The 27,816-nt window shown below is 39.7% G+C and overlaps 2 protein-coding genes across 5 annotated transcripts in view; one reads left to right on the top strand and one right to left on the bottom strand.

Moving 5' to 3' along the window:
* Window positions 1-781, bottom strand: part of HSF2BP (heat shock transcription factor 2 binding protein) — a 34,647-nt gene extending 33,866 nt beyond the window's left edge. The window contains exon 1 of one of the 4 annotated variants that reach the window (XM_085209263.1): window positions 636-781. In XM_085209263.1, the coding sequence (XP_085065389.1) occupies window positions 636-671 (36 nt within the window). In that variant the 5' untranslated portion in view covers window positions 672-781. Of the gene's footprint in view, window positions 1-468; window positions 599-635 lie in introns of those variants that run through there. The other 3 variants (XM_085209268.1, XM_085209254.1, XM_019621208.3) reach the window with 3 other exon arrangements.
* Window positions 782-945: 164 nt separating this feature from the next.
* Window positions 946-22,081, top strand: RRP1B (ribosomal RNA processing 1B). Its single transcript, XM_003202970.5, has 16 exons — window positions 946-1,164; window positions 3,142-3,224; window positions 4,239-4,296; window positions 5,016-5,101; window positions 6,166-6,227; window positions 7,523-7,652; window positions 9,047-9,111; window positions 9,631-9,794; window positions 10,366-10,460; window positions 11,157-11,254; window positions 11,678-11,697; window positions 12,088-12,213; window positions 12,979-13,718; window positions 16,883-17,029; window positions 17,686-17,752; window positions 18,794-22,081. The coding sequence occupies exons 1-16, from the start codon at window positions 1,032-1,034 to the stop codon at window positions 18,982-18,984; spliced, it is 2,265 nt and encodes a 754-aa protein (XP_003203018.3). The 5' UTR covers window positions 946-1,031; the 3' UTR covers window positions 18,985-22,081.
* Window positions 22,082-27,816: the final 5,735 nt, after the last annotated feature.

Genomic DNA, 27,816 nt, shown 5'->3' on the forward strand with positions numbered 1-27,816 from the left:
TGTGAATTTACTGAGGGTGCGCTCAATTCCCTCATCCAGATCATCAATGAAGACATAAAACAGGGCTGGCCCCAATTCTGACCTCTGAGGAATTCTGCTAGCAACCAGTCAATAACTAGATTTAACTCTGCTCACCATCAATAAAGACATGGAAGAAGGTTTTTAACTTGCAGTTGCAATTAGGGAGCCCTTATGGGAAAGTTAGCACAATCAAGACCTACCACACTACACAATTCACAGGAAAACAACACATTTTAGTCTCAAAAGCACATATGCATATGCAATAGGACTCCATAGAGGACACCAGGTGAACACTTCCAGTCAGACAAACAGGAAAGCCAGAAATACAGTTCAGTAAGTTCCAAACTACAAAGCAAAGCACGGCACAGACATAAAAACCACATTATCTGCTCTCAGTGACCAAACCCAGGCAAAATCCACTACCGAGGTTCGAAACGCAGAGCATACCTCCCTGTAAATCACAGATCCTCACACAGAAAAACAAGGATTTATTTTTTTCACCCAACACCTCCCCGCACTACAACATCCAGTTGCAACAAATCGCTGCGCGCAGAAGGAAGCATGGCCCTTCCCCGCAGCCCTCAGGCAGAGCCCGCCCTCCAACCGGGCGCTACCTGCGCTTCGCCCGCCTGCCCCGCGCAGCGCCGCATGGCACCGAGCACCGCCCGGCGGCAGGGCGGGAAAGAGATGCGGAAAGCAGAGGGCGGGAAGGAGGGCGCTGCGCCGGCGCGTCACGCTGCACCGCTGCCCTGAGGGAGGGGCTGGGCTGGGCGAGGGCGTTTTGTTATTTACAGCAAATAAAAACACCTTTAGGCACAACAGCTGTCTATTTATTATTATTATTATTGAGAGAGTGTGTGTAAAAATGGCGCGCAACTGTCCTCCCGCATAGCGACCGGCCCCCCCAGGGGGATGACGTCAGAGAAAAGGCGACGGCGCTGTCGGTTACGTCACCAGCGTGCGCCCAAGTGTCGGTGGCACGGCGCGGTGCGGTGGGGTGCTGCCGGGCCATGGCTCCCGCCGCCGCTCAAGCTCCTGAGATCCAGTTCGCGCAGCGGCTGGCCGCCAACGAGAAGCGAATCCGGGACCGCGCCGTGAAGAAGCTGCGGGGCTACATCAGCCTCCGCACACAGCGCCCGGGCGGTACGGGGCGGCGGGGCACGTGTGGGGAGGGCCTGCGCTGAGGCCTCTCTGTGGGGATCGGGGCTCGCTTCTTTGCTTCCTCCTTTTTTTTTTTTTTTTTTAATTGTTTTATCCTTTATGCATCTTTTTCGCGATACGCGGGAGTTGAAGCGTGTGGTTTTATGCTTTGCTGCCTGCTGAGGAAGTGGTCCCAAGTGTCTCAGTCTTTTCTCATAAGGGGGGTGCTCCGGGCCCCTGACCATCACCAAGGCAGAGCAGGGGGGTGGGAGGGTGGAAAATCACCTCCCTCGATCTGCTGGCCACACTTTTTAACACACCCCAGGGCTTTCTTCCTGACAGTTCCTATAAATAAATAGAAGGAGATGTCTAGGGATTAGTAAGAGCAAGCAACTGTACACACTGCCCCTCTCAAGTTCAGATTGTTTTAGTTTGGTGCATTTCCTATGCTAGATGTAGCATCTTTATATTCATATTTTTTATATCTCTATATTCAGTCTCACTGCAAAGTGTAGATTCCTCCCAGTTTGTGGAAACTCTCAGGTGGATAGGAGCTTCCTCACTAGCAGATAAGGCATGTTAATTAATGCCTTAAAATATTAGGAAACCACCATAGGGAAGCAGTCAGTGAAGCTTTTGCATATAAAGATCAACCCACCGTGAAATGTAAAAAGGAGGAAAGCAAAGCAACTGATTTCCAGTGCTCTTTGATTTATTTGCTCTCAACTCTCAAGTAAAGTTCTAGCTAAAAATATTAAAACAAAAGTAGCTGATTTGGACTTGAAAAAAAGAGTGTTATGTTCAGGAAGAGCTTTTTTTTTATTTTCAAGTTATTTATGAGTAAGTAGGCATATATCTGTACAGTGCTTTGTTGGAGATGAGATTCACACATCAGGTAAGCCAGCTAGAGTCCTTCAGTTGAACAATAAAGAACTTGCCAACTTTTGAATGAGGTACCAGAGTTCCTGTTGACTTCGTCTCATGGTCCGTAGGAAGGCAGAACACAGGCCATGGACTGTTCAGTATGATCTATGCTAGGGTATGTTATTAGCCATGGCAGGGAACCTTTCTGAAGAGCAAGAGCCTCACTTCACTTCAGTGAAGTTAAATTCCAGAGGAAGCATAGAACCACTGGATCTCTGAAGTCATTACGTGTGTGTGGATGAACTTGGATAAGCACGTTATTTTTCAGAAGTGGTCCTATTGTTTTTCTGATCAATCCACTCTTAAAATCCATTCCTTGTGTATGGCAGAAAAAGGCAACGAATAGGATACAGGCACTACAAAGCAATAGCAGGTGATAAAGAAGGAAAACTGACTCAACTCTTCTGACAACCAGCAACAGCTTGAAAGAAAGGCAATCTCTATCCAGAGGGATGCTGCTCACAGTTTAATGAAAGTGGGTGGATCCAGGCTCTAGCCCTTCTCTCTCTCTCAGGTGCATTGCTTGCACCTGAGCTCCCTAGGTTAGCCACTCCTCACCTGGTGCTCAACCATTAGTTCAGGCTTTGACCTGGTAGTTCCACTGCACTGTGTAAGAGAAGAGGATGCTATTCTGGGCTGATAATTGGAGGGACTAAGTCAGCTGTATTCTAAGTTTTGCACTTAGTCATCTCTTTCAAAATTGGAGATGATGCTCTCATCTCAGACTAGATGCTAGCAATGTGCCAGAGGGAACAAAGCTTAACTGCAGACAGATTTATCAGATTTACTGTAGTGTTCATCTCTCACCTCTGTGATTTCTTTCAAGTCTTTGTTACTTTGGCACGCAATAAAATCTTAAAGCCATGAAATCATTGAACTGTCCCAAGTGGTTGTCCAGATAGTCTGCTTATTGTAGGAATCAGTATTTGCCCATAAGAATATGACAAAAAGAAAGAAAAAATGGGAAATAGAGGGAAGCAAGAAGAAAGAGAGCTGCTTGAAAACATTGGAAGTGTGGGATGTTTCATTTTCATTCACACTTATTCTGTACCCTAGGTGGCTTCAGCCAGGAAGAACTGCTGAAAATATGGAAGGGACTGTTCTATTGTATGTGGATGCAGGATAAACCACTGCTACAGGTATAGTTAAGTTTGTCTGAGTGGGTGTCTTCTAAAATGTGCTATGAGGACATACTACTTCAGAATAGTGAAAATGACTTTAGTGAGTCTTTCTCACTGTTCTGTCTTGCCCTAACAGGGCACATTCAGTAGAGTTGACTAAGTCAGTGTTCCTCACCACATGGACCATGTGGTGTTTGCAGTCATCCTTTCAAAAGCAAATGTAACTATTTACCTTCTGGATGAAATATGTATTGCTACGAAGTGCACTGATTTGATGGAACTACAGCAGTAACAGCAGATTGCCCTTACCTGCAACTTCAACATACGTACAACCTTTGGTTCGCTGAGTTTGAAAGTTTCATACTTCCTATTTTTTGTTAGAATCACAGAAACACCAACATTGGAAAAGACCTACAAGATCATCCAGTCCAACCATCCACCTATCACCAATAGTTCTCACTAAACCATGTCCCTCAACACAAAATCCAAACGTTCCTTAGTATGAGGAGTTTGGTGATATTTCCTCTATTACCAACTCTTTGCCCCCTCCTTTGATTTGTCTACCTGTTTTCAAAAGATGCTAGTTTTGGGGTAGAAATCTTAGTAACCTCACTTAATCAGGCTTCAAATAGTTTCTCTCATAAATGAGTTCACCTCCTAAATAATGCTTATTCTCTGTTTATCTCATAAATAATACAGAGGTGTACCTACATTTAAGCTACATGAGAAGAGTACCCCAAAAGTTTTACATCACGTGTTAATTCAGATACGTTGGATTATTCTTTTCCTACTTCAGTCTTGCTGTCAAAAGGGTGATTTGTGCAGGGAACTGGTAAAACAGGATTTCGTAGCCTTGAATTCTCCCTTGTAACTAACCTAATCCCAGTACAAACTATGGTACAAAAGCAGTTGTTAAGAGAATGTTTTTTGAGGAATGTTTCTTCATTATTTCTGGCTGTTTTCTTGTTGAAAGTGTAGTGAGGAGACCAAGCTCTGAAATACACTATACTAACTGTATTTGTTTACATTTAGGAGGAACTTGCAAATAACATTTCACAACTTATCCATGTGATTCAGAATACAGAGGCTCGTAAGTACTATTTAATTATCTGACTCCTCTCAAGGTGCTTTAATGTTTGATGATTTTGAGCCTACTTTCACAGTCCTAGGGTAGAGACAGATCTGGATCATAACTTTGTTTTTTCCTTTGCTGGCTATCCAGCTGGTATATGTGATTGCATTTAGGAAAGTATCTAGACCCTGGATCAGATGCAGTTTATTTTGGGTTGTTGCAGGGGAAGGATTGTCCCTCCAGTGTGAGAAAGGTGAGATTTTTGCCAGGTGGATGCCAGAGAAAACTTAACCCCTTGCCTTGCTGTTCTGTGTATTTCCTGCTCAAACCCAACCTTGTTTCATGAGCCGTTAAGCACAAAATATACAAAATCCACTTGAAATGGAGTTCTTGGTCAGTGCCTAAACTAGCATGTGTAGAAATGAATGCTCGACCTTGTGCATATATGCTTGAAAATGCATAGGTACAAAGCTCAGCCTCAGTAACTGTTATTTCAACTGTCACTGTAATTGTGCTTGTCTTTAAAAGTAGCTGTGTGCCAATTCTTGCTTTGTTTAGTGGATGCATACCTGACTCAAGCATATCTACCCACGGATCTACCTCAGTCACTGGGCAAATCCTTAGGGAAATGCAGTTCTCCCTCATCTTGAAGTGATTTCTTGAGATTTTCAGTTTAACAGAAGAAACCTGCGTGCCAGACAAGCAGTTACAAATCTTTTTTTTTTATTCTTTTGCAGAACACTTGTTCATTCGAACATTTTGGCAAACTATGAGCCGTGAGTGGAATGGAATAGACAATCTACGTCTCGATAAGTACTATATGGTAATATTGACTTTTTTTTTTTATTATGTGTAGAATATGGTGGCGTGCTGGAAGGCAGCATCCAGCACATACATTTGTGTATGTTTTAAGAGAAGACAAGTGACTATTTTCATTATTCATTGCAAAACATACTTCTTTTAAAGGCTTTTGCACACTGTCACAAATTTAAAAGTCATTACAGTTTATGTCGTGCTGAGAGTTATTTTTTTTTTTTGTTTACCATCCTTTATATCACAGTGATGTTTCTCGTAGATTACACTGAGAGAACTTCTTAGGAAGAAAGCTGATTTCATGCATAAGTGCTCTCACTGCATATTAATACTGTCTCAGCAGACACTGCATCAAGATCAGTGATTTAGAGCGGGCTGTTGAAAGACTTTTTTATGATTCCATTTAACAAACCTGTTGTCACTAGAATGCCAACTTTCCACTCCTAAGGTATCCACCATAGCACATTCAGCTATCAGAATTCTTTCTGGAGGAAACACTATATTAAAACAGATAGCAAGATCATTGAAAGAACACTCTTAGAAGATCTGTCTTTGCAAAGAACAAAATTAATCTTTTTGTTCCAAATGAAGTAATTGCTGGCACGTTTGTTGCTACTGTTTGTTTCTCAATGTTAGGAGAAAGAAGATGCTTCAGTGTTTGAATCAGGTTAATGCATTTGTTTTACACATGGCTGTCTCTTAGAAAAAGGTTCTTGTCAATTAAATGATTATTGTTATAATCTGTTTTCACTGTTGTCTCCAGCTTGTTCAAGTTGTCGGGGTTTTTAGGTCTTTCAGCACTTAATGAGGAAATCAGGGTGATGGAGCTGAAGAAAGCTGTACAGTAGAGGCGGTCATTGATTTTGTTGGGCTTGAAATATGAAAATACTTTATTGCCATTTGAACCTCAGTGCACATTGCTTGACATGATAGACAAGTCTGTCAAAATGTTCGGGGGAGGAAGCTTTCCATCTTGTGCTATGAAGAGCTTCACTAAGAATTCTATTCCTGTTACAGTCACACTAACTCTTATCCATTTTCATGAACACCTGTAACAGATTTTGTACTTTGCAGCTAATCCGTATGATTTTGAGGCAATCTTTTGAAGTGCTGAAAAGAAATGACTGGGATGAAAGGTAAGCAGATTTCTGAATGTAATTGCATTGTAGGGAAGTTAACCAATTTATTTTTGCAAAATATATTTTCATTTAATAGATCCTTTTTCTTCACAGGTAGCGCTGCCATGAAGCCTCAGCTCTAAGACTTATTTGCTTTCTATATCAGTTACAATACGTAGCTTAGAAAGGAGTCTTGATACATGAGACTTTCAAATATATAATGTGGTTTACCAGATCTTCCTTATCTAGCCAGGAGAACTAGCAGTGAATTTTCTTCTGTGGAGGGATTAGACTGTGAGTCAACATCACGAAAAACACAGAAAATGAACTTTTTTATTATAATGTGTTTCTTATTGGTTGTAGCTTTTTCTTTTTTTAATTTTTATTTATTCTACTTAATCATGGTGACTTGCCTTTTTATAAGACAGATCTGGAACCTGCCCTTGTTGTATGCAACAGGAAGCCAATTTACATTCGTGATTTTGTTTCTGTTTCTCCCATACGCCATAAAATGCAAGTGATTGCAGTTATCCTGCTCTGTTTTCTGCCACTTGTAAGCTTGTTCTGCATTTAAGCTGATGGCAGTCTTTGAAGTCTTGATGTAAAGTGATAGCCTAGTATTATGTTTATCTGTCTTTTACCTTCTGGAGTGTGGAGAGCATAATTTCATGGGAACAGGAAATGAGAATGTAAAGAAAATAGGAATGTACCTGTCAGCCTCTCTATTTTATCCTAGTTTTGCATTTGGTCAATGCTCACGGGTCACTGTTTTGCTATAAGGGTTAGTGAATAGTATGCTTTAACGAAGACAAAGTCTGAACAACGGAAATGAGTTTGAGAAGGATCAGTGTTAAATTTTATTGTTGGATGTACACCAAAATGAAAGTTATCTCATAAAATGAGGAGTGGGAGATGTCACTCATCAAGGATGACATTTGGGTCTTCAGGAATGCCCTGCTCAAAACGTCCTGTCCATCAGTCATGTAGCATAATAAAGTTCAGTCCATATTCAAGTGAATTTTAAAACTGTGAATTCCACTGTAGCAAACTGTGCTGAGTGGATTGTATGATGTGACAAAATAATCTAGACTGCAAGCAGTTCTAATTGTATGTGGATTTTTTTTAATTGTTCTTTAAGATGTGAAAATCCACCGTAGAATTTGTTTCTTGTGTTGAACAGCCACCTTAAGAACTGGTAAAACTGTGAATGACTTGGGTCTCTTTTCAAAGCAAACAGAACCTGAACAATTGAATATTAATATCTTGCTCTTTTTTTTCCTCTTTTTTTTCCTCTTTTTTCTGTTTTCTTGTAGCCTAAGTGAAATGCTATTGCAGCTACTAATGAAGGAAGTCATGGACCCAGACAGCAATACTCCCAAAGGGATAAAGTTCCATTTCATTGATATCTATCTGCAAGAATTGGCTAAAGTTGGTGCAAAGGAGGTTAGAAAATGCATTGTATTCCTGATAAATGTCAATATAGCATGGAGAACCTTAAAAGAAATACGATTTTTTTACATTATATATGTTTAAGAGTTTTAAATATAACACAGCAGCATTGAATAAGCATGAAGAAGGTGACTTACTACAATTTACGCCTTCACTTTCTTTGTGTCTTAGTGTAGAAAGTGAGAATATAGTAATTTAGGTCCTTGAGTAGTGGTACATACAGAGCTTCCAATTTAGGTTGGAAATAGCAGTGGAAGAGTTATGCCATTCTGAATTGTTTGTTTCTCCGAAAGGACTTAAATTGTTTTTCCCCTCAAGAACACAGTTGCCAATCCTTGCTTTTGCAAAAATGAGCCTGCAGCCTGCTCTTGGCTGATTCTATAATGCACCTACACAGGGGAAGAAAGTAAGCTGTCAAAGTTCCTTTATTTTTTGTCATTTTTTATTGTGAAGCTTTGGACCTGTGCAGTGAGCAAGTTACCCTTCACATTTAGTTGCTCGTTTTGATGATGACGTAGGTCTGTCTTTGCTGTGGATCGCTGTCTCTTTCTGTTTCAGTGCCACAGTTTTGCAGCAACCAAAAGCCTGTTGCTGCTGAACTTCTTCCAAACTGTAGTTTTCTTGTTATTCCACTAGGGTGAGCTGCCTGCTGCCCCATGCTTAGTTCTAGGTTTGTGCACGTTTTCCTCCTTATTTCTTCAATCTGATACTTACCGTAGCAATGGAGGAAACAGCAGCTTTCCATTTGTATTCTTTGCAAATCGTTGTATATGATCTTGCCTGCCACTTTTATTGTTCCAGATGGTGGAGGGTGAGAGACCAATCTGCTGTTGGAGCCTATATAATATCTGTAAGCTCCATAATGACAGCCCCACAAATAGCGATCATGGGGATTTAGTCTTGAAGACTGCTTGAAGTTACAGGTGATAAACTGAGTTTAGGAAAGTGGTATTTCAGGAGTACTGTAATAGTACTGTAGCTGACTGTCGTGGTGTGGGCTGGCAGGTTAAAGAAAAGCCAGATCTTATTCATGTCACAGTCTGTCTTTGTGAATGTGCACCAAACTACCTAAGGTTTCTCCATCTCATTTTTCTATTTCTGAAATACGAAGCCTCACTCATTGTATTTTTCTCCTCAGTTAAATTTTGCAAAGCTGTTGGCAATTTTAGAATGCTTCCAGAGAATATTTGAAAGTTAGTGGTAGCAGTGGTAACAAAAAGCCACTGGATATTCCTGTCAGTTGGAATTAGAGAGTATGCTGAAAGACACTGGCACAACTTCTTAAAGATGATAAAGATGATCACACACAAACACACACCAAATGTGTAATGAATTTGAATGCACATATGTTTCCTGTGCTAACTGCTTTTATCTTTCTAATCATACAGCTCACAGCAGACCAGAGTCTCAAGTTCATTGAACCTTTCTGCAATTTCGTTGCCAAATCAAAAGAGTAAGTTTAATGAAAGGATAAATACTTGTTAAGAATTAAGACATTCTACCTCACCATGTCCAAATAAACAAGAGAAGCCGTGGCGTAACTTCAGAACGTAGAGAAAGAAGGGTGTTTTACTGTGTGCGTAATCCCTTGAGGATAATTTATGTTTATAAAATGTGTAAGTAATCCTTATAGATTGATAAAAAAAACATGTCAACCTGTGTTGGTTGGTTTTGTTTCTAGCATGCGTAGAACAGGTGAGTAGGTTGGACTGTTTCAGCAATGTAATGTAAAGCAGCATGTAAACATTGTGAAATTTAAGAGGGGAATGTTAGCAACACACCTACTAGCCATGATTATTTAGATCTTAAGGACTGCTTTTTAGAAATTAATAGGGTGACTTTTCCCATCTGTAGAGCTAGGTGCTCTTTCTCTTTGTTCCTTGTTATTCTTTTTCCTTGTGTCCCCCAAATTTCCACAGAAAAGAACATGCTTCTGCTTCTCAACTCTCATTCCTACTCTCTTTTAACACAGTCCTTCTGTGATGCATGCTGTAGCCAGTGGTATCTTTGAGATCATTGTGGATCAGTCCCCGTATGCCATTGAAGACCTAATGAAAGAACTGGAAAGCAGCAGTGATGAGGACGATGTGTCTGAAGATGATGAACAGGGAAAGAAAGAGATGCTTAAAACCAAAGGTGAGGGCAAAGTTATGAGTATCCTTAGTAATAATAAGATTTTAAAACTATTTCTTAAAAATACATTTCTGCACTGAACCACTCAAACACATGTCCAGAGTGATGTGAAAGTGATTGTCTTTTTCCTCATTTTCCTTCTGATGTGCTTAAATAAAGTGATTCCACAAGAACATGTCACAATAATGGATGGTTTCTATAAAAACAAACTATACCAGCTTTCTACAGCAGTGCTACATAATCCAGTCTGGCCTTTGGCTCTTGAATATTCAGAACTTTTTAAAAGACAGTGTGTGGTTTTGGCATTCTGAGGGAACTAAAAATAAATGGGGGAAAAAAAAAAACAAAAAACAGAGCAAGTATGTTTTTGTTTCAGCTATGTTTGTGTTCTCAGATAATGACATTATTGTGTATTGCATCATGGTGACCTAAAGCAGTTAAAGCAGGACAGGCTCACAAGGTGGTGTGAAGAAAATTGCAGCTAATCTTCTGCTATATGAGAGTAGTGCTTGGTGTCTGTTTTTACAAACTAAACATTAATATTCAGTGTCTTGGTTTTACCTTTTATTAACAGCAAATAGACGTTTGTCAGGAAAATCAGCACAGAGCGCTGAAAAAACAGAGGATGCATATGAAAATGCTGATGATAGTATCGGGCCTGTTCTTCAGGTTTGTGGCTTGCTTTCTTTGTTAGCAATATCCCCTCTGTGTTTTCTTTTTTGTTGTTGCTTTTTTTTATTTCAACATGTACAGAAATAGAGTATGAATCAGATAAACATGTTATAAAACTTTAATCCTATTCCCTGATTCTTTCTTTCTCCTCTACTATACCTTCTTCCTTTTGCTCTTCCTTTCCTATTTCAGAAGTTCAGAAATGTGTGGTAAAAGCCAAATCATTGTGGATGGTCAAGAAGTCACCATAAGTTTTATTGACACTAAGAGCAAAAGTAAGAGAGTAACACGTTGCAATTTGTGTTTTCTAGGCTTACTTCCAGTGCAGTGTAGTGTTTTTGAAGGATGCACCAATCTTGCACATTCAGGCAGATATTCTTCACCCATCTGTAGCTTTTAAACAAGAAATGGTATACTTTAAATCTGGTCCTTAACTAAGTATTTTGGGGAGTTCTGAAGCTTTTTTCATCAATAAGAATTAAGGTTAGAAATGCTTCAGGAAATGATACTGACTACAAACACCTTTAAAAATGAGTAGAAATGTGTGAAGAAGGTGTACATTTCAAAAGAAAATTACCTTGGGTTTAAAGGAAGTCAGTCTTTATTCTTGAATCGATGTTAATGTTAGTCTCATTGGGTTATCTTGCGTGATAAGTTTACTAAGAAAAGCCATATTGTGCTTTCTTCCAACAGTTTGATTATAAGGCTGTTGCTGACAAACTCTTTGAACTGGCAAGCAAGAAAAATACACCTGCCCTTAACAGAAAGCGTCTGTACAAGCTGGTCAAAAAGTGAGTTCTGTTGAAATACACCTTGCATGTACTATCTTGTCTTAAATTACTTCAGTTTCCCCTCGCCCTCTTGTTCTGGTGACAGTGTCACAAAGGAAGGCTTACCTGGCAGGTGCCTGATGAAGCCTGTGCTGCTGTTCCTCATTGGCAACTGTGGTTTGTCTGCACGGGGTGGCTGTGTCTTGCAGAATGTCACATTTCATTATATGTGACACAAATTATTGTTACAGGAGCATTGAATTCTTCTTTTCTCAAGACTTTCCATTTTGACAGATCTCTTCTGGAGTAAGCATTTTGTAACTTCCTTTGTAAAATCACAGGATTATAATGAGTACAGTGACGCTATGCTACTTGTGTTGCAATTGGTACTAAATCAGTAATGCTGACTTGTTCTTCCTTCTCTCCCTTCCTTCTTACCACCAGGTTCCAGGATTTAGCAGAAGGTAAGGATTGAGCAGAGTTTCTTTCAGTTAAAGAATATATAATGATCCCCATGCAATGTGGGGCTTGCAAATCTTTGTTGTTGTTTTTTAAGCTGCTTTTGAAGAATACTGTAGGCTTGTGGGCTTTTTCCTTTAACTTCACTAAGACTAATTGCATGTTTTTTGTAAGATTGCCAAATCCCCTTCACAATTTCCCCAACCCTGCCCTTTGTCCTTAAATGAAAGATTGTTATTTTTACTTAATCAAAAAGGAATCAGTGGTAGGATTTTGTTTTGAGTTGAATGGGTAACAGTGAGTTGATCTGCTTTCTTTGGGAATTATGCTGTATATGAACAGCAACACAGAAAATACTGCTGCTTTTCAGATACCTTATCCTTTCCCCTCAACAGGAATCTTCCCCCAAGATTTCCCTGAAGATGTTTCTACAGATGAAGACGATGATACATTCAGCAGAGGAAGGCGAAAGAAAAAAGTTGTTAAACCTTCAGAGAAAAACAGTTTGGAAAAAGGAAAAGGTAAGGCAAGGTCAACCTTTCTAAGAGAGATGATCTATGATCACTTGTCCAATAACACAAAGTATCAGATACTGCAATTCTGAAGAAGGCATAAACTGTCATTTAGAGCACACTAATTTGTATTGCAGTGAAGATTAAAAGTGAAATTAAGGTCTGTTCAATAGTGATGGGAATTTTGTTTCTCATTTTTGAGGTGAAGATCACCTCAATTTTGATCAAAAGCAGAACTGAAAGCAGTTGTTTGCATTACTCCATTGAGCAGTTCACTTACTGTAGAAAAACAGAAACATGTCAGTATACCTGGAAGAGGATGTCAGAATATAGGAATTTGGTGGAGCTTCTGGACAGGTGAAAAAAGCTTCTAAGAAGCAGGAACAAGTCTATAGCAGTATGTCTAATACTGACATGGCTGAAGCTGAATCATACCAAAAATATGTCACTAAATTACTGAACCCCTGAGTTGCCCTTCTTCTGGGATTAATAGGTAGATAATAACTCTTTCTAACATTGCTTCTGTACGGAATATTGTTCCCCTGTGGAATGGTTTAGAAGTCAGCTGTGACAAGGCAAGATCAGCAAAATATTAATTAGGCTAGGAGTTCAGGGAATGCGATGTCCTGAGCAGCTATAACAGTAAAACAAGAAAATATTATGTCTATATGTTCTAGGAGAAAAAATAAAAATAAAAATGGACTAACCAGAACTCATTTGCTGTATGTACCTTTTTGTTTCACATTTGTGTTGTATGGCATTCTTTTGGGGTAGGCTCGGGGAAGGATGAACAAGAGACATCAAGTGCAAAGGAGACATCAGTTCCACAGAAGAGGAGGAAAAAAAGGAAGATAAGGGAGAGCCCACCTGCTGATTCTGGAACAACCGATGGAAATTCTGAGGAGGGAGTAGCTGTAACATCTGGATCTCTTAAATCTAACCTGGGAAAGATGTCAGAAAATAATAAGATGAAGAAGAAGAAATTGCTAGTTAATGAGATAAATGAGGTCAGAAAAGCAGTAAGTGACACCAGAGATAAGCACAGCATCTCTGCACAGAGCAGTCAAACTGACACAGAGCAGAGTAAAAAGATTCAGTCAGAGAAAATGAATCCAAAAGGGCAAAATGTTCTTGGAAAGCTGGAGTGTCAAAATGGTCCAGCTAATGCCAACAAGGCAGAGGATGTCAAGCCGTCTGTCACACCATTAATTCCCAAGGCTGGGAAAAAGAAACAAAAAGCAGGGTCTACTTTGGTTAATGGGGAGAACTTTTTGCAGCAGACAGACTTGAAATCCAACAAGGAAGACCCACTGTCAGGAGACGTGGACTCTGAATCTGAACCCTCCAGAAAGGTCAAATTGAAGAAAAAGACAAAGCTGGTTGCTCCAGAAGGGATTAAGGTCTCCAACCAGAAAGCAGCAACCTTGAAAAAGAAGCGAAAAATTAAAGACGTATTAAATTCTGTTGAAGGCAATGGAATTCTGGAGACTGCATGCAAGAAAAGTAGAAAGGAGGTCTGTAGATCTATTTTTCATTTTTTTTCCCCTCCCTTTTGCCCTCTTCCCAAACTTCCAGGCTATTTTTCACATCTGGCCTGTACAGTTACCAAAAGGACCAATTTCCCAAGAATCCTCTCACCCTTGCTACATTCTTGCACCTTTTTACATTATAACATTAGAGCCTGTGCCAGCTATTCCTGTGAAAGAATTCAACTGAAACTTGGTTGGTTAGGGCATAGAGTTGTCTTTGTAGTTGGCTAGGGTTGTTTGTTTGATTTTTTTTTTTTTTTTTTTTTTTTCCCCCTTTGAATTAATTATTGATTTGCACTGGGTCTCTGAACAAGCATGTTTGCAATCTTGCCGTGTCTTGGCAAAAAGATGGGGATGCCAAGATGGATTGTTTTTAGTTCAGCAGCAATACCATATACTTGGATTAGTATAAGCTCCTTGTGATATTTCTTTCAATAACCCTAATCATGGCTACTTTTGCTAACTCACTTCTGCACCTTGTTAGTGAAAAGAGTGCAGAAAGGAGTGAACAGATAGTATGGCACTGGGAATTTCAGTGTCATCAGTGGTTGCACAATCACTTTTGAGAATGATCTAGTTTCTCACAAAAGTCAGGCTGTATTTTTGCTAGGAAGGTCTGATGACTGTACTGTTCTTACTACGTGTAGTTTTGCAGTTTGGGAACAAGTTCATTTTTTTCCCCCTGCACCTTCCATTCCCATTCTCTTTTGGCGATGAAGGTAGATTTCAGCAATTTGAGAGTCCAAAAGTATTTTGCACTGTATGTTTTTGGTGGCGTTGTTGAGAGAGAATATTATTCTGTCTCTTGCCTCTGAAATCCCTTTAGCCATTCATTTTCTGTCTGTACATTCACCCTTAAGCACTTATGGGTTCAATTGTATTATCGGAAGTGTTCTGTCATTCCCACTTCACAGGATAGAAAATTCATAAAACATAAATTAAATGTGGTATACAAAACAACTGAGTTCCTCTGATTAACAAGTGCATGTTACTAATCCGTTAGCTCATTTCTGTTTGACTTCCATGTCTAATTAAAAAAAAAAGTGTATGATCAGTTAAGTAGTGCCAATTCATATGTGATATAATCATTCAGACTCCAAGTGAGGAAAAATGCATTTTGAAACATTACTGAAAATGATGTTAACATAGTTTCAACATTTCCTATTTCTTTATGATAAAGCACTGAGAAGGAAAGAACCAAAGCAATTCTTAATCCAGTAAGTAAACTGTTTTTCTCACTGCAGAGCATTAGCTAAGATGCATAATTTTGGAGGAAATTAGGCTTTGCCTTTTTTTTTTTTTCTTTTAAATTTCATCATTAGAGAAATGTTATTTTATTTCCTAATTTTAATTAGGTAACGTTTGTCTGTTGCCCAGGAATTACAAGGGGCATGTTTTGGATCTTAATTTCACAAGATAATACACCCACCTAAGAAATGATCTTCAAATATCAAAAAGGAAAGAAGGAAGAAAAACGAGCACATTCAGTGTTATTTCATGGTTGTCTTCAGAATTCAGGAAGCTAGAAGAGTTCTACTTTGTCTTAAAGCAAATTGACAGAAGCTGTATCCCCATGAACATTTTCCACAGCGTGGCTGCAAATTGTTCTAGGAATTTCACATCTGTAGATCACTGTAAAGTGCAGATGAGCCTCACAGTAGTTCACAGGCATTTGATGCCCACAGACAACATGTTGAGACGCTCTGAAGCTGTGCATTTCATTAGCACCAAAATTACAGATCCTGAGAATTGCCTTGGGTTGAAAGGGATAGCTTTCATAGAATCATAGAATGGCTTGGGTTGGAAGGGACCTTAAAGATCGTGTAATCGTTAAGGCTGGAAAAGAGCACTGAGATCATCTAATCCAACCATTTACCAACCACTAATATTGCCTTCTAAACCATGTCCCTAAGTACTACAGCTACCTTAAAGACATCTAGGGATGGTGACTCCACCACTGCCCTGGGCTGCCTTTGCCAGTGCTTCACAACTCTTTCAGAGAAGGAATTTTTCCTCATAACCAACATGAATCTCCCCTGGTGCAATTTGAGGCCATTCCCTCTTATGTTATCACTGTTACTTGGAAGAAGAGGCTCATCCCCACCTTGCCCCAACCTCCATCAGATTCAGGCTGTAGATAGCTAAAAGTTTTTCCCTGAGCCTCCTTTTCTCCAGACTGAGCAATCCCAGTTCCCTCAGCCGCTCCCTGTAAGACTTGTGCTCCAGACTCCTCACAGCTTTGTTGCCCATCTCTGGACACACTGCAGGGCCTCCAAGTCTTTCTTGTAGTGAGGAGCCCAAAAACCAAACACAGTATTCAAGATGTGGCCTCACCAGAGCTGAGTACTGAGGGACAATCACTTCCCTGCTCCTGCTGGCTGTACTATTTCTGATACAATTTAGGGTGCCTTTGGCTTTCTTTGCCACCTGGATGCACAACTGGCTCATGTTATGCCAATAATCAACCAGCATCCCCAGATTCTTTTCCTGAGAGCAGCCTTCCAGCCATTCTGCCCCAAGCCTGTAGCACTGCATGGGGTGGTTGTGACCAAAATGCAGGATCTGAGTCGTGTTGAACTTCATCCCATTCACTTCGACCCATTTTATTCCAACCCTTCTGGCAAGGACAGGTTTACCAAATGGTAACACAATGAAACTGAGGGGAAGGCAAGAGACTAGTAGCAATATACACTTGCTGGATTTCTTGAGTGTACACAGACACTGTATTTGACTTTTTGTTTCATTTCCATGTCAGCCTAAAGCTGAGTTTGTTCATTAGTTATGTATCTGATCCTATCAGAAGTACTGTGGAAGAGTTGAACTGGTTATAAGGCAGCATCAGGCACAGGAAGCTGAAAGCTTTGTTTGCATTCTGATGAGCCAGGCAAAAGTTTCTCAGGGTCCTTTTTCTTTGCTATGCAGTGAGCTTTGTGTTCCAGCACACAACCTTGGGTTGTGTTTTCAGTCAAGATAAGTCTAAGATCAATTATCAGGATGACTGGTTTATGTGAGTACCAGACAGCTCTCTCTGAGCTTTGGCATAATTGACAAAACCATGTGTGGTAAGCCCTGTGCTCTGATCATTGCACTAGGTATTGATTAACTACAATTCTTCTGTACTGAGGATTTTTTCCCTTCTGTCTTTATAGGAAAGCAGCACTGCTTTATCGCCATTAAAGAAAAAGAAAGCAAAACAAGGGAGTGATTTTGTAAAATTTGAAAAATCAACTGTACCAAAGGCATTTCTCTTCAGGAAGGCCAGAAGTACCATCTCTTCCACCAGAGCCTCCATTCCGGTAATGTGATTTCACCAATGGCAGCTAAATCTTGCCACAAGTCCCTTCCTGAAACACACCCAAACCAAGCACATACCCTCACTCATGCTGTCGTTTCCAGTCTGTGTTAATCTCCTAATGCAGGCAGGTAAATCTGGAGATGATGTCACGTTTCCTTGCAGACAGATCTACAGTTAGCTTCACAATTTCAGAAAACGAATTGTAGGCATTTTCAAAGTCTCTTCTTTATTCTCCACTGATTTCAAAAATGCCTTTCTGTTGAAAGGATGCTCGTTTCACAATAAAAAAAAACCTTAACTGATTTTCAGTCCTGTTAACTGACTCTGAGCCTCCATTTCTTTCCACTTGCAGGGACTAGCATTACCAGGCTTCAAAAGACTGCCCTCTGTCTAATTCACAAAAACTTTGTTGTCAAATTATGTAATGATCCTAGAGCATGTCATTTACTCTACAAATTGAATATGTTTGCTTTTGGCTAGAAAACCTGTGCTGTCTTAGCAGAGATCATTATGTTAATTCTAGATCATTGGAGGACTTCTAAACAAAGTAAGGGAAGTAGGCTGCTTTGCATCAGATTTGATGGGATGTAGGTAAAAGAACTCATATTATTACCTCAGAAGTCTTATTTTATTTTCTGCCTTCATTTTGCTTTACAGTTGAATAAGCTGCAATCATCTGGCTCCAAAAAAGTCACCTTTGGTTTGAATAAAAACATGACTACTGGTGAGTCTGATATATCTGTGTGACACTCACATGTCACCAAAGAAAGGGGAAACTGTACACATTTGCACTCCAAAATTCTTGTTATCTCTCACAAGCAGGATTAGTCTGATCTCCTTCTGTCTCAGTATTTATTAACAGTTCATTGACTAGTTTATAAGCCATCCTAACCAGAGGAGAAGGTGAAGTTGAGGACATTCAGCCTGGTGATGAATGCAGGCTTGCTTGGTTCCATGGTGCTGCATTGTTGACTTGCAGATGGAGCCTCATAGATTGAGAAGAGTGTGGTGGTGACAATCTCTCCTTCCCTAGCCTCCTGTTATGCAGGGGATGCCTTTCAAGCACACACACTTCATATTCTTCGTTGCTGGTTCTGTTTCTCAGGACAAAGGTGTTGATGTTCTAAGGAGCTCAGGCTGTATTACAACAAAATTTCACTTTTATTTTGGCTGCCTCTGATGCATTATAGTAATGAGTAGATAAATACCAGTCCCTTTCTGTGTCCCACCTGTAAGCAGACAGTGTTTTTTTTCCTGTTAAAACTTCTGTGCTATGGAGCAAGGCGTTTACTTAACTGCATGTATCACTTAACTACTTTTGTTACTTTGAGGTATACTGTAGGCCAAGTTCAAATGGAGAATAGTGTGATTTGATGTATGCATTTATGTTAATGTAACAGCTGCACAAAGAGAACAAAAATGTGTATCTACTAGCAGAAGTGATAACCAGGAGTCTCTGGAGATATATGCTGATTAACTGTAATAACAGACACACTGGATTATAGGATACATAAACACTTATTTCTGAGGGATAGGCTAATTCTCTGGTGGCCTGTGGAACTGCAGGGAATGAATTGTCCACAACCTTTCTGTGGATTGCAACAAACCTCATTGTCCAAGGGACGCAGCTAAGAAATGCATTTCACCACTATCTCTGATGGACTTAAGGATCTAAGGCAAAATTCCAGGGTTGGACAATTCCACAGTTAATTGATGAGTCCAATAATTGCATTTTTTTTTAATTCACTTGCTTGTTTTTCAACAGAATTTAAAAAGACTGACAAAAGTATCTTGGTGAGCCCAGAAGGACCCTCTCGTGTGGCTTTCAATCCTGCACAGAAACCCCGTCATGGAGTGCTGAAGTCTCCTGCAGGTACTCCAGGCAGAGAGCCTGAACTGAAGAAACCACTTACTGCACAAGCTAAGAAGAAAATAACTGCTAGGGGTTTCTTTTAAACCAAGAGCAGTGGCCTACTTTTGTACAGGACATTTTGCTAAAATGTAACATTCTCTGGAGGTATTTTGAACTTCTTTATTTTTTTAAGTTAATATGAATTGTATATACAAGATTCTGATTGTGACCTGAGACATCACTATTTTAACAGCACTTCAGCTGTATCTTGAAATATTTGTTTTGCATATTAACTGATAAGAAATAAAATCCACTCTCTACTCAGGTATAGTCTATAAAAATATGGTCACCGTCCACATAATTCACAATAAACTTTTTACATTTAATTCGGGAATGGGGAGGGTTCCATTGTTCTGGGATTTTTTTTGAGCCAGTTTAAGAAACCTTGCACTTCATGCTGTTAAACTATTTTTAACGGGTCAGGGCTTGAAGGGAAAAAGACGACAGAAATTTAAACTCCGTTAGTTATTTGTGTATTTTAAAATCTTACCCCATCATTGGCATCTTGTTTCTTCTTCTGCAAATAACAATTACCTCATGTTTCTGCTTAATATGAGCTGGACTTTGGTAGCTTTACCCAACTAAGAAAGATTTTCCAGGAGTTGTAGGTATGTGGCTGCTCAACTCATCACTGATACATTAAATCTTCACAGTGGGTTTTCTGCTGAGAACTCTCACTACGTTACTTTTGGTAATACAAGTGCCAAAGCTGACTTGTGCTTGCCATATGGTAAGCTGACCTCTTCTCTACTGTAATTCACATGCTCTCACTGGGGAGAAATCTTTGATAATTCCAGCTGGTCTCCCCACCACACCAGTTCCAGTGCTGACTTTCCTGGAAGTATCAGAGGGAGCCTAGATTTCTTCTTTAGCAGCTGGTATCACCACGTTTTACCAGAACAGATCTCATTCAGTGAATGAACCACTGGTTGTAGTAAAGCTAGATCAGTGTTGTGCATCCTTGGTTAGGATATGCCTCTCAAATCCTTGGTGCCTCTCAAGACAGGGTAAAACTTGACAGTACAAACAGTTTGGTATTTGCTTTGATGTAGAACCAGAAGATTTCTTTCTGCAATGTTTCCTTGCATTGCTTATATTTGGACTTTTTTTTAACTAATGCGCAGATGTTTATTTTTTTCCTTTGGTACAGAACACTGTGTACTTCTGTGAGAGACTGTTATGATATTCCAAGGGGGAACTATGAGGAAAGGGAAAGCAAATGAAAATAAAAACTTTTTTAATATGATTGACAGACATCAAATCTTTATTTGAAAGTTTTGCTTGTGCAAAGAAAGCAAAGGCTTTGCAGCAGATCTCTACATAAGAGTTCAGCTCCAAAGTACAACCTGGTGCCAGAACAGAGCTTCATGAAACTTCCCACTGGTTCCTTCCAGGATCCCCTAGGTTAGAGAAAGTAGGACTACTTCAATACCCTGTGCTATGAGAACTAGTAAATGTTTTGCTAATTCACTGAGCAGAATTAAATTTTGTGGCATAAAACATTTGCATTGCTAAATACTACTTCTTACCAGTCTTTGGTGCTGACTGTCCTCTGCCAGGACTACATGCAACCGGACTGAAACCAGACTTTCACAGCTCACTTAGATTTCTTCAAAAGATTTCTGTCCTTGTAGAGTGCTGGTTGGTCTTGGTTGTTAATTCTAATCATGACAGTTCTTTCACTAACTTTGTGATACTGCCATCAGGATGTTAGGAAGTCATTTTGCTCTTGTCTTCTCTCATTTAAAACAAAGGACCCAATTTCTTTTTTTTCTTCCCTCTTACTTCTTTCCTTTTCTCAGTATAGAGCTCTGGAGAATACATCTGATAAAAACTAATAGTTTTTGCTGTTTAAACAGTTATCATTAATCTATTTTTTTAAAATCTCATTCTATATATTAGCATAATGCATTTTCTTGCAAGACAGTAAGTATGTTGTATGTTTATCTTGTACTGTGTGAGAAGTTTTTTGTGGAATATGCATAAATACATTTGTATTTGCATGGTTGTCAATGCCATATGTTGAAGATGCTATATTCCTCCAAGGCTATAGATGCTAACAGTCAGTAGGTGGATCTGGTGTGCTTAGAAAAATCAAGGATCAAGATACACTGGGGTTTCACGTTGGTTTTATTTTGTTTATCACATATAACCTATTATGGAAATGTATTTTAGTTGTCTGGATCTTTTTCAATTGATGCTGGATTCTTTGAACCCATTGCAAGTACTGTGTTGCTGAGACCACTAATCATAGCAGACAATGGCAGTCAGGTTTTTTATCTACAATTTTGATGATGTAATTATGTGTTGCAATTCATGCATGTAATTGTAATGTCTGTGCTATGGCAGGGGTGGAATGTTTTATAAATATGCATATGGAGTGTGTATTGTCTTCAGTGGTGTCTGGAATTTCATCGAGGACCACCTTACAAACAAACAAAGAAAATCACCTCAATGCAGTTCAGTTAGCATTGTCAGGTTAATTAATGTAAGTTACCCCAAATATTGGGATAATGAGAATTCCAGTAACCACTGAATACAGACGTAAATAAAGGAGAAATAAATATAACATCTGAGATATTCACTACACAGACATAATGGTTCTCTAAAGGGGAGATTTAACTGAAGGGGAAAACAGGAAAAGAAAAACTGAGCTAGCCTGTGTGATGTCTCTTCATAGCTTTTTTCATAGTGTTTTTCCATCTCTGAAGCTGCCAACCATACTCTGAATTAAAATTTAAGCTCGTGGCATATCTTTTGAAAGACAGTATTTTTTTTAATAGCTATCTTTCCATTTCTAGTACAACTCTGATCAACTTTGTATTTCTCAAGCTCTAATGGTTTATAATCCTTTGTAGCTTCAAGAGGACTCAAAAGCACAATATCCAGTCACATAAAAAGTTGAAGCTATATTTAAATTATTGGGCACGTAAGATCTTTTATATTCTATCAAAGCTCTGTGACTTGGAAAGCTTCTAGCACCCTTTCTTGTATTTCCTGTGCTTAGACAGAACACAGGCAGGAAAAAATTCCATTGTCATTTATGTACCCCTGCAACAATATTATTAATGGAAATATGGTGTCTAAGCATTAGATCATTTAGTCTACTTCAATAAACCATCTTATTTTTTGTGGCCATTATATTTTGGGTAAATTTAGATGTGGAAATGGGAGGGTAGCGTCTTGGGACCTGCTTGAAAGTACAAAGAAGTCATTCTTGCATGTGCAATGCTTTGTCTCTTGTATGAGTAACCAGTTCTGGTGAAGACTTTGACACATCAGAAGTGAATGAAGCTGTTATAAAGTACACCTGTTCATACTCCTCAAACTACTGACCTTTGGAATTGTGCCATAAAGTAGATAGCAGCTGTGAAATTGCTTAGCAGAAACAAAGTACATCAAACACAGTAATTCCTCAACAATTAAAACTGGTAATTGAAGCAATAATATGGGGCAATGTGTACTTCAGCAGTACAATTGTCCAGGTGCTGGAAAGCATATAGCACATGGGCACTCTAAAAGCTCTTCACATATTTGTTACCAGTAGAATGAAGAAAGGCATTACATACACGAAGAATTCCAAAGTATATTACATTTTCATCTTGGGAATTGATTTGTCCTGTGCTTGGGCAGCAGCAATAAGAAAAATACAAAATCTTTTTTAAGAAGCATGGAATTTTCAGAAATGCACCAGTAAAACTAAAATACAAATGAAACCAAATTTCCCTCAGATTAAAGTCCTGTGGAAGTAATGTTATTGTTACATGTTTAAAGAGGTTTACACATTTTTAATGAATACATAAGTTATTAGATGGCAGAATGTTTTGACAGTAGCAAAGGTCATTGTGACAGCAGTGAACCTTAACTTCAAATTAACCATTGCATGTGCTTTTATTTTATATGGCATCAGGTGGAAATCTTGTCTATAAGTTTAGTCATGGGGCCAAGATAGAACTTAACGTAGTACATTATTGTAATGCTATAATGAGATAACAGCAGGGTGGCAAAGTCTTTGGCAGAGAAAGAGAGCAAGCTCAAATGCAGCAGGCAGAAATGCAGGAAAAGAGCTGCTTACCTTTGAAAGGCCTTAGGTAGGCAGGGATCTCTAACAAGAGATGCTCTCACCTCCACTGCTAACCCTTAAATGAGGTCACAGAATCCAGAATGGTTTGGGTTGGAAGGGACCTCAAGGATCATGAACCTCCAACCCCCCTGCCACATGCAGGGCCACCAACCTCCCCATTTAATACTAGACCAGGCTGCCCAGGGCCCCATCCAATCTGGCCTTAAATACCTGTAGGAATGGGGCATTCACAACCTCTCTGGCAGCCTGTTCTAGCACCTCACTGGTCTCTCTGTAAGTAACTTAGGTCTGGGAAGGGGTGGATCCTGGCTGCACCCCTTCCAGTCACTCTCGTGCATTGCATGCACCTGAGCTCCCTTGGGTTGGTCCTGCCTTCCCACTAGGTCCTCAATCACTGGTTCAGGCCATGACTTAGCATTTCCACTAAAGTTATGCAACCTTCCTGTGGTATAGGATCTAAGCTGCTTTGGTTGGGGCGCTGTACAGGGAAATTCATACTGCCTACCCTGAACACATTTCATAGGATGATTTAAGGATTCACTGCCCCAATAGCTCTTCACGTGATCCATGCAAGCAGGTTGGACCTGGATTAGCCTTTCAGTGATCCATACTGTCTGGTGTTTTTAAGAAGGCAGAAAGCACCTCTCTGAGCAACATTCTACAAAATAACATGAGCATATTTTACATTTTATTCTCACCATGCAAATCCAGGTGAAATACAGTGAGACTTTCAAAGTTATTAATTGTACAATTAACAAATGTACAGATGTTATAGTTATGAGGTACACCAGAGAGCTTGGCTACATAATTATTACACCAAAGCAGAAAAGATAGGACACTTACTCACATCCTGGGCTTGCTTATGAAACTCCAGCAGAGCACATCTCCAGAAGAGATCCTTCCCCACTAGCAGTCAGCTCTTAAATGGGTCTAGGAGAGGTAGAGCCAGGCTCCACCCCTTCCTGCAGCACAGGTGAATTGCCTTCACCTGTGCTCTGGTGGTGACTCATTGCTCGCCTCAGGTGATCAATCAGAGGTTCAGGCCGTGATTCAGCAGTCCCCATACATTAATATAGTCTATTTGAGAACTAGAGCCACAGTAGGAACAACCCTTCTGGGGGGGGGGGGGAGGGAAGGTTTAAGAAAGCCCAAAATTTGTTGTAGACTCCTGTTAATTTTATCTTGGAATAAGAATGATTTTACTGAAATTGACTTTGGAATGAAGCAGCTGACTCCAGTCAGTGCTCCTTCCATGACGTATTTCTGAGAGATAGACATCAGGTTGCCATCTCTATATTGCCTTCCTGATTATTTCTGACTATTCTGATTATTCTTTAGTATTTCACACTAAAGAAGTCCTTGAGTTTTAAGGCGTGGGCTTAAAATCAAGTCAATTATGGCTGGACTCCTTTTGAAGAGTTAAATGGAGAAGAGTAATTAAGGCCATCATTCTTTTAGGAATATGTCCTGTTCTTTTGAAATAGCACAGTGTTTTGGATTCATCAGCAACAGATAGCCAATTTCACAGCTGTTTTTAAAAGAAAATCTCCAGTGGCTTAACCATTGGTGTTTTACAATGTTCCATGTTGAACCTGTAACACGCTGTAACAGACCCTAGGCTAAATTGTGCTTGTTCATGTTTCTCCTTCAGATGTTTGTCTTGCAGAATAAAAGTAAGGCCCTGCAAGGTTTGAATTCTGCTCATTGTACATTTTTGACAGCATGTAAAAGTTCTGCAATCTAGGAAACCGCCTCCTGTTAGCATTCCTGAGTGTTTGTTACTGAAAAGTTGATAGCATTTCTCCCTCTGTCTGACCTTCCATGAAGACTCACAAGGCTAACCAGACACTGAATGTCATACCCAACACAAAAATTTGCATGCAGGGTCAGAAGAAAATAATATTTTTTAAAAAGGAGGACTGCTCCCCAAAGTCCAGTAAGATTTTTGAGCACAAATTTCTTAGTGTTTCTGCTTTTGGAAATGTTAGTTTGATCAAGGCTTGGTTGGACTCCCATCTTAACCATGCTCCGTGATCCCGTTTAGAAAAAGATACGATCCTAAAATTGCTCTCACTAAGGGAATTTTGTTCTTTACAAACTAATGTGTGCTCAAACGGAACCCTGGATTAAAAGCTACCTCTTTGATTTGTGAAAAAAGTGGAAGTGCCAAGAGCTGGGCTCTCCAGGGAGCTGAATCCCACAGTCCCTTAATTTAGGGAGCAATCTCATTGCACTCTGGAGCTACATTTTTGTAGGCCTTGGCACTGTGGTAAACATCTGGGAGATATTTGCCATAAAATGAAGGCTGAAACTCTAAATGCTTGTACAATCTGATATGTGTACTTGTCTCTGCAGAGTACTGCCATGGAATAATTTCTGAAAAGAAAACCCTCAAGTCTTTCTGTCATTAATCCCTTTCAAAGGAAGAACAAGAATCATTCATGAGGTTTGCACTGGCTCCGGATAGACTGATGGAAAGGAGAGAGTGCCCAGTGTTTGTTCCTTAGAAATCCATTCAGGAGTTCTTTATGGAAAGACAGGAAGAAAATGTTTGATGTTCACAGGCTGCCAAACTGGCTTTTGAGGGCCTGAACTCCAATACCGTCACTTTGCCAAGAGCAGGAAGCTCCTGATTGCTCCCTGCACGCATTCACTTCAAGGAACAGTGAACGAGCTCCTTGGAGGAGGAAATGAATTTCTAATGTAAGTGAATACAGTACAATTCTAAAGAAAAAAATACAAATGCCAGGTTCAGAAATTTGCAGTTGGCCATTGGCATGTTTAGAGCTTGCATATGATAAAGCATATGTTTTTGCTGATTATTTCTATCTAGCCATGGACAATGATGTTGGTTTGCTGCTGATGATGACGCAGCTCAGGTATCTGTGTGATGGTAACTTCTTACAGTCTTTGCCCATTTATCTCATGCAATCTTCAATCTTTATTATATCGGTTTAGCGTATTTAATTTTAGAGACTGTCATGGGGAAAAAAACCTTCGCTCTCAAAACTGCTAGTATCTTGCTGGATGTTTTACGGTATGTGGTGGTTGCAGTTTTTACACCAAAAGTTCTCTCTTCTTTCACTCCAGAGCACCAACTTCAGGAAGATGAAAATCCTCAAAAGAAATTATCTTTGTATGAAACATCCTGCTTTCACTTAAGTAAGACTGAAATGAGTTGAAAACAGCACTCTGTGCTCTGGCTCTCCCTTTCCAGAAACCTGCATCCAGATTCTGTAGATTACACACAACTGCATTGCTGGTGATATGCTAAACTTAGATTCTGATTTTATTCTTTTTTCTCTTCCTAGATCTGGGGGGCAGGCAGCTGCTGCCTTTGAATTGCATATTTGTATTTTTGTATCTGGGTTTATCTTCAGTTCCAGGAAATAACAGTTTGTTATTCATGGACCGAAAAATAGAAGCCAGTGGTGAAAGTCCTTTGACTTTTTACAGCTTTGGCTATTTGTGTGAATCACAATTCTAGAAGAGTGTATGTAAGTTTGGGGTTTTTCTTGTGTTTGTTGGTTGGTTTCATTTTGTTTTTAATATATTAACAGGCTAAACCAAGAATGTACTTTATCAGTAAATGCAGCATCCAGCAAACCTAGGATCATACTGAAACTCCTGGTGAAATTTGGAGACTTTGTTATAAAATACTGGCCTCACTACTGTCTGCTAATTTCATCCTACCATTTTAATTTTGAGAAAGAAAAAACTGGACAACTTCAAAATTACGTAGAATAGTGGTTGCTATAAGTCACAATGGTGAATGCTAAAATAGTGTTGTGAATTGTCCCTTGATCACACAGGCAAATTAGAAAGGGGTTTCCAGCTTAGAACAGAGCTAACATCTCTTATACCCCTAAAATCAGTCCTCTATTACCATCATCTTGCTAGTGAACCAGTGCTAGCTGGAAGAACTAGGTAGTTTGATTGCAAACTGACTGGGTTTCATTCAGTTAAAGGTTAAATTGAAGTAGAAAATCTTTTGTAATTGCTGGAGGAAAAGAAAAAGGGAAATTACCATTACCCAGGTAACAGGACTAAAAACAGATGCAGTATTAGTCAGCATCCCACGTACTCCCTTCCCCACAGCTTGAACTGAAATGCAAATCTGTTCTGCTTAGAGCACAGTGGTGGCCTGGCTTCTCACTGCTGCATGTGCACATTTCCCCCAGGGAAGAAATACTGCTCCCCAGGATACTCCCCCTGAGCAGTGAGATTTGAAGCAAGTGACTCAAGGACAGCACGTGACGCAAGACGCAGACAGGACAAGCTGCTGAGAGAGGCAATTCATGATTGCCAGCCTTATTCCTGCTGCCACGAAAGGCCCTGTTCTTTCCTGCTGTAGCCATGTTTTATAAAACAAATTTACATTCTGTGGCAGCTTCAAGGTTAAATATTAAAAATTAGGTACTGAAATGCCCGTGAAATCAAACCATTCAGAGAAATGAAATAATACCTTTTTCTTCCTTCTTTTGCTTTTGGTTTTAAAGCAAAATGAAAACATTTGTGTGTATTGCTGTAATGCTATTATCGTGACCACATGTTGTACTGTATTGCACCACAGCTGATTGCTTGTCCTACCTCACTGCTTGCTAAAGCAGAGTTTTGTCTGCTGCTGCAAATATGCTAGTGGTTGGCAAAGAGCTATGCGTATTTATTCTGCTACATCTTTAACCCTGCTGAATGAGGAGGTGGTAGTGAGGTGGGGTTTGGCCTCTTCTCCCAGATAACAGTGGTGAGATGAGAGGGAATGGCTTCAAGTTGTACCAGGGCAGGTTCAGGT

This window comes from Meleagris gallopavo, chromosome 1 (genome assembly GCF_905368555.1).
Source record: "Meleagris gallopavo chromosome 1, MGAL_WU_HG_1.1, whole genome shotgun sequence".
NCBI lineage: Eukaryota > Metazoa > Chordata > Aves > Galliformes > Phasianidae > Meleagris > Meleagris gallopavo.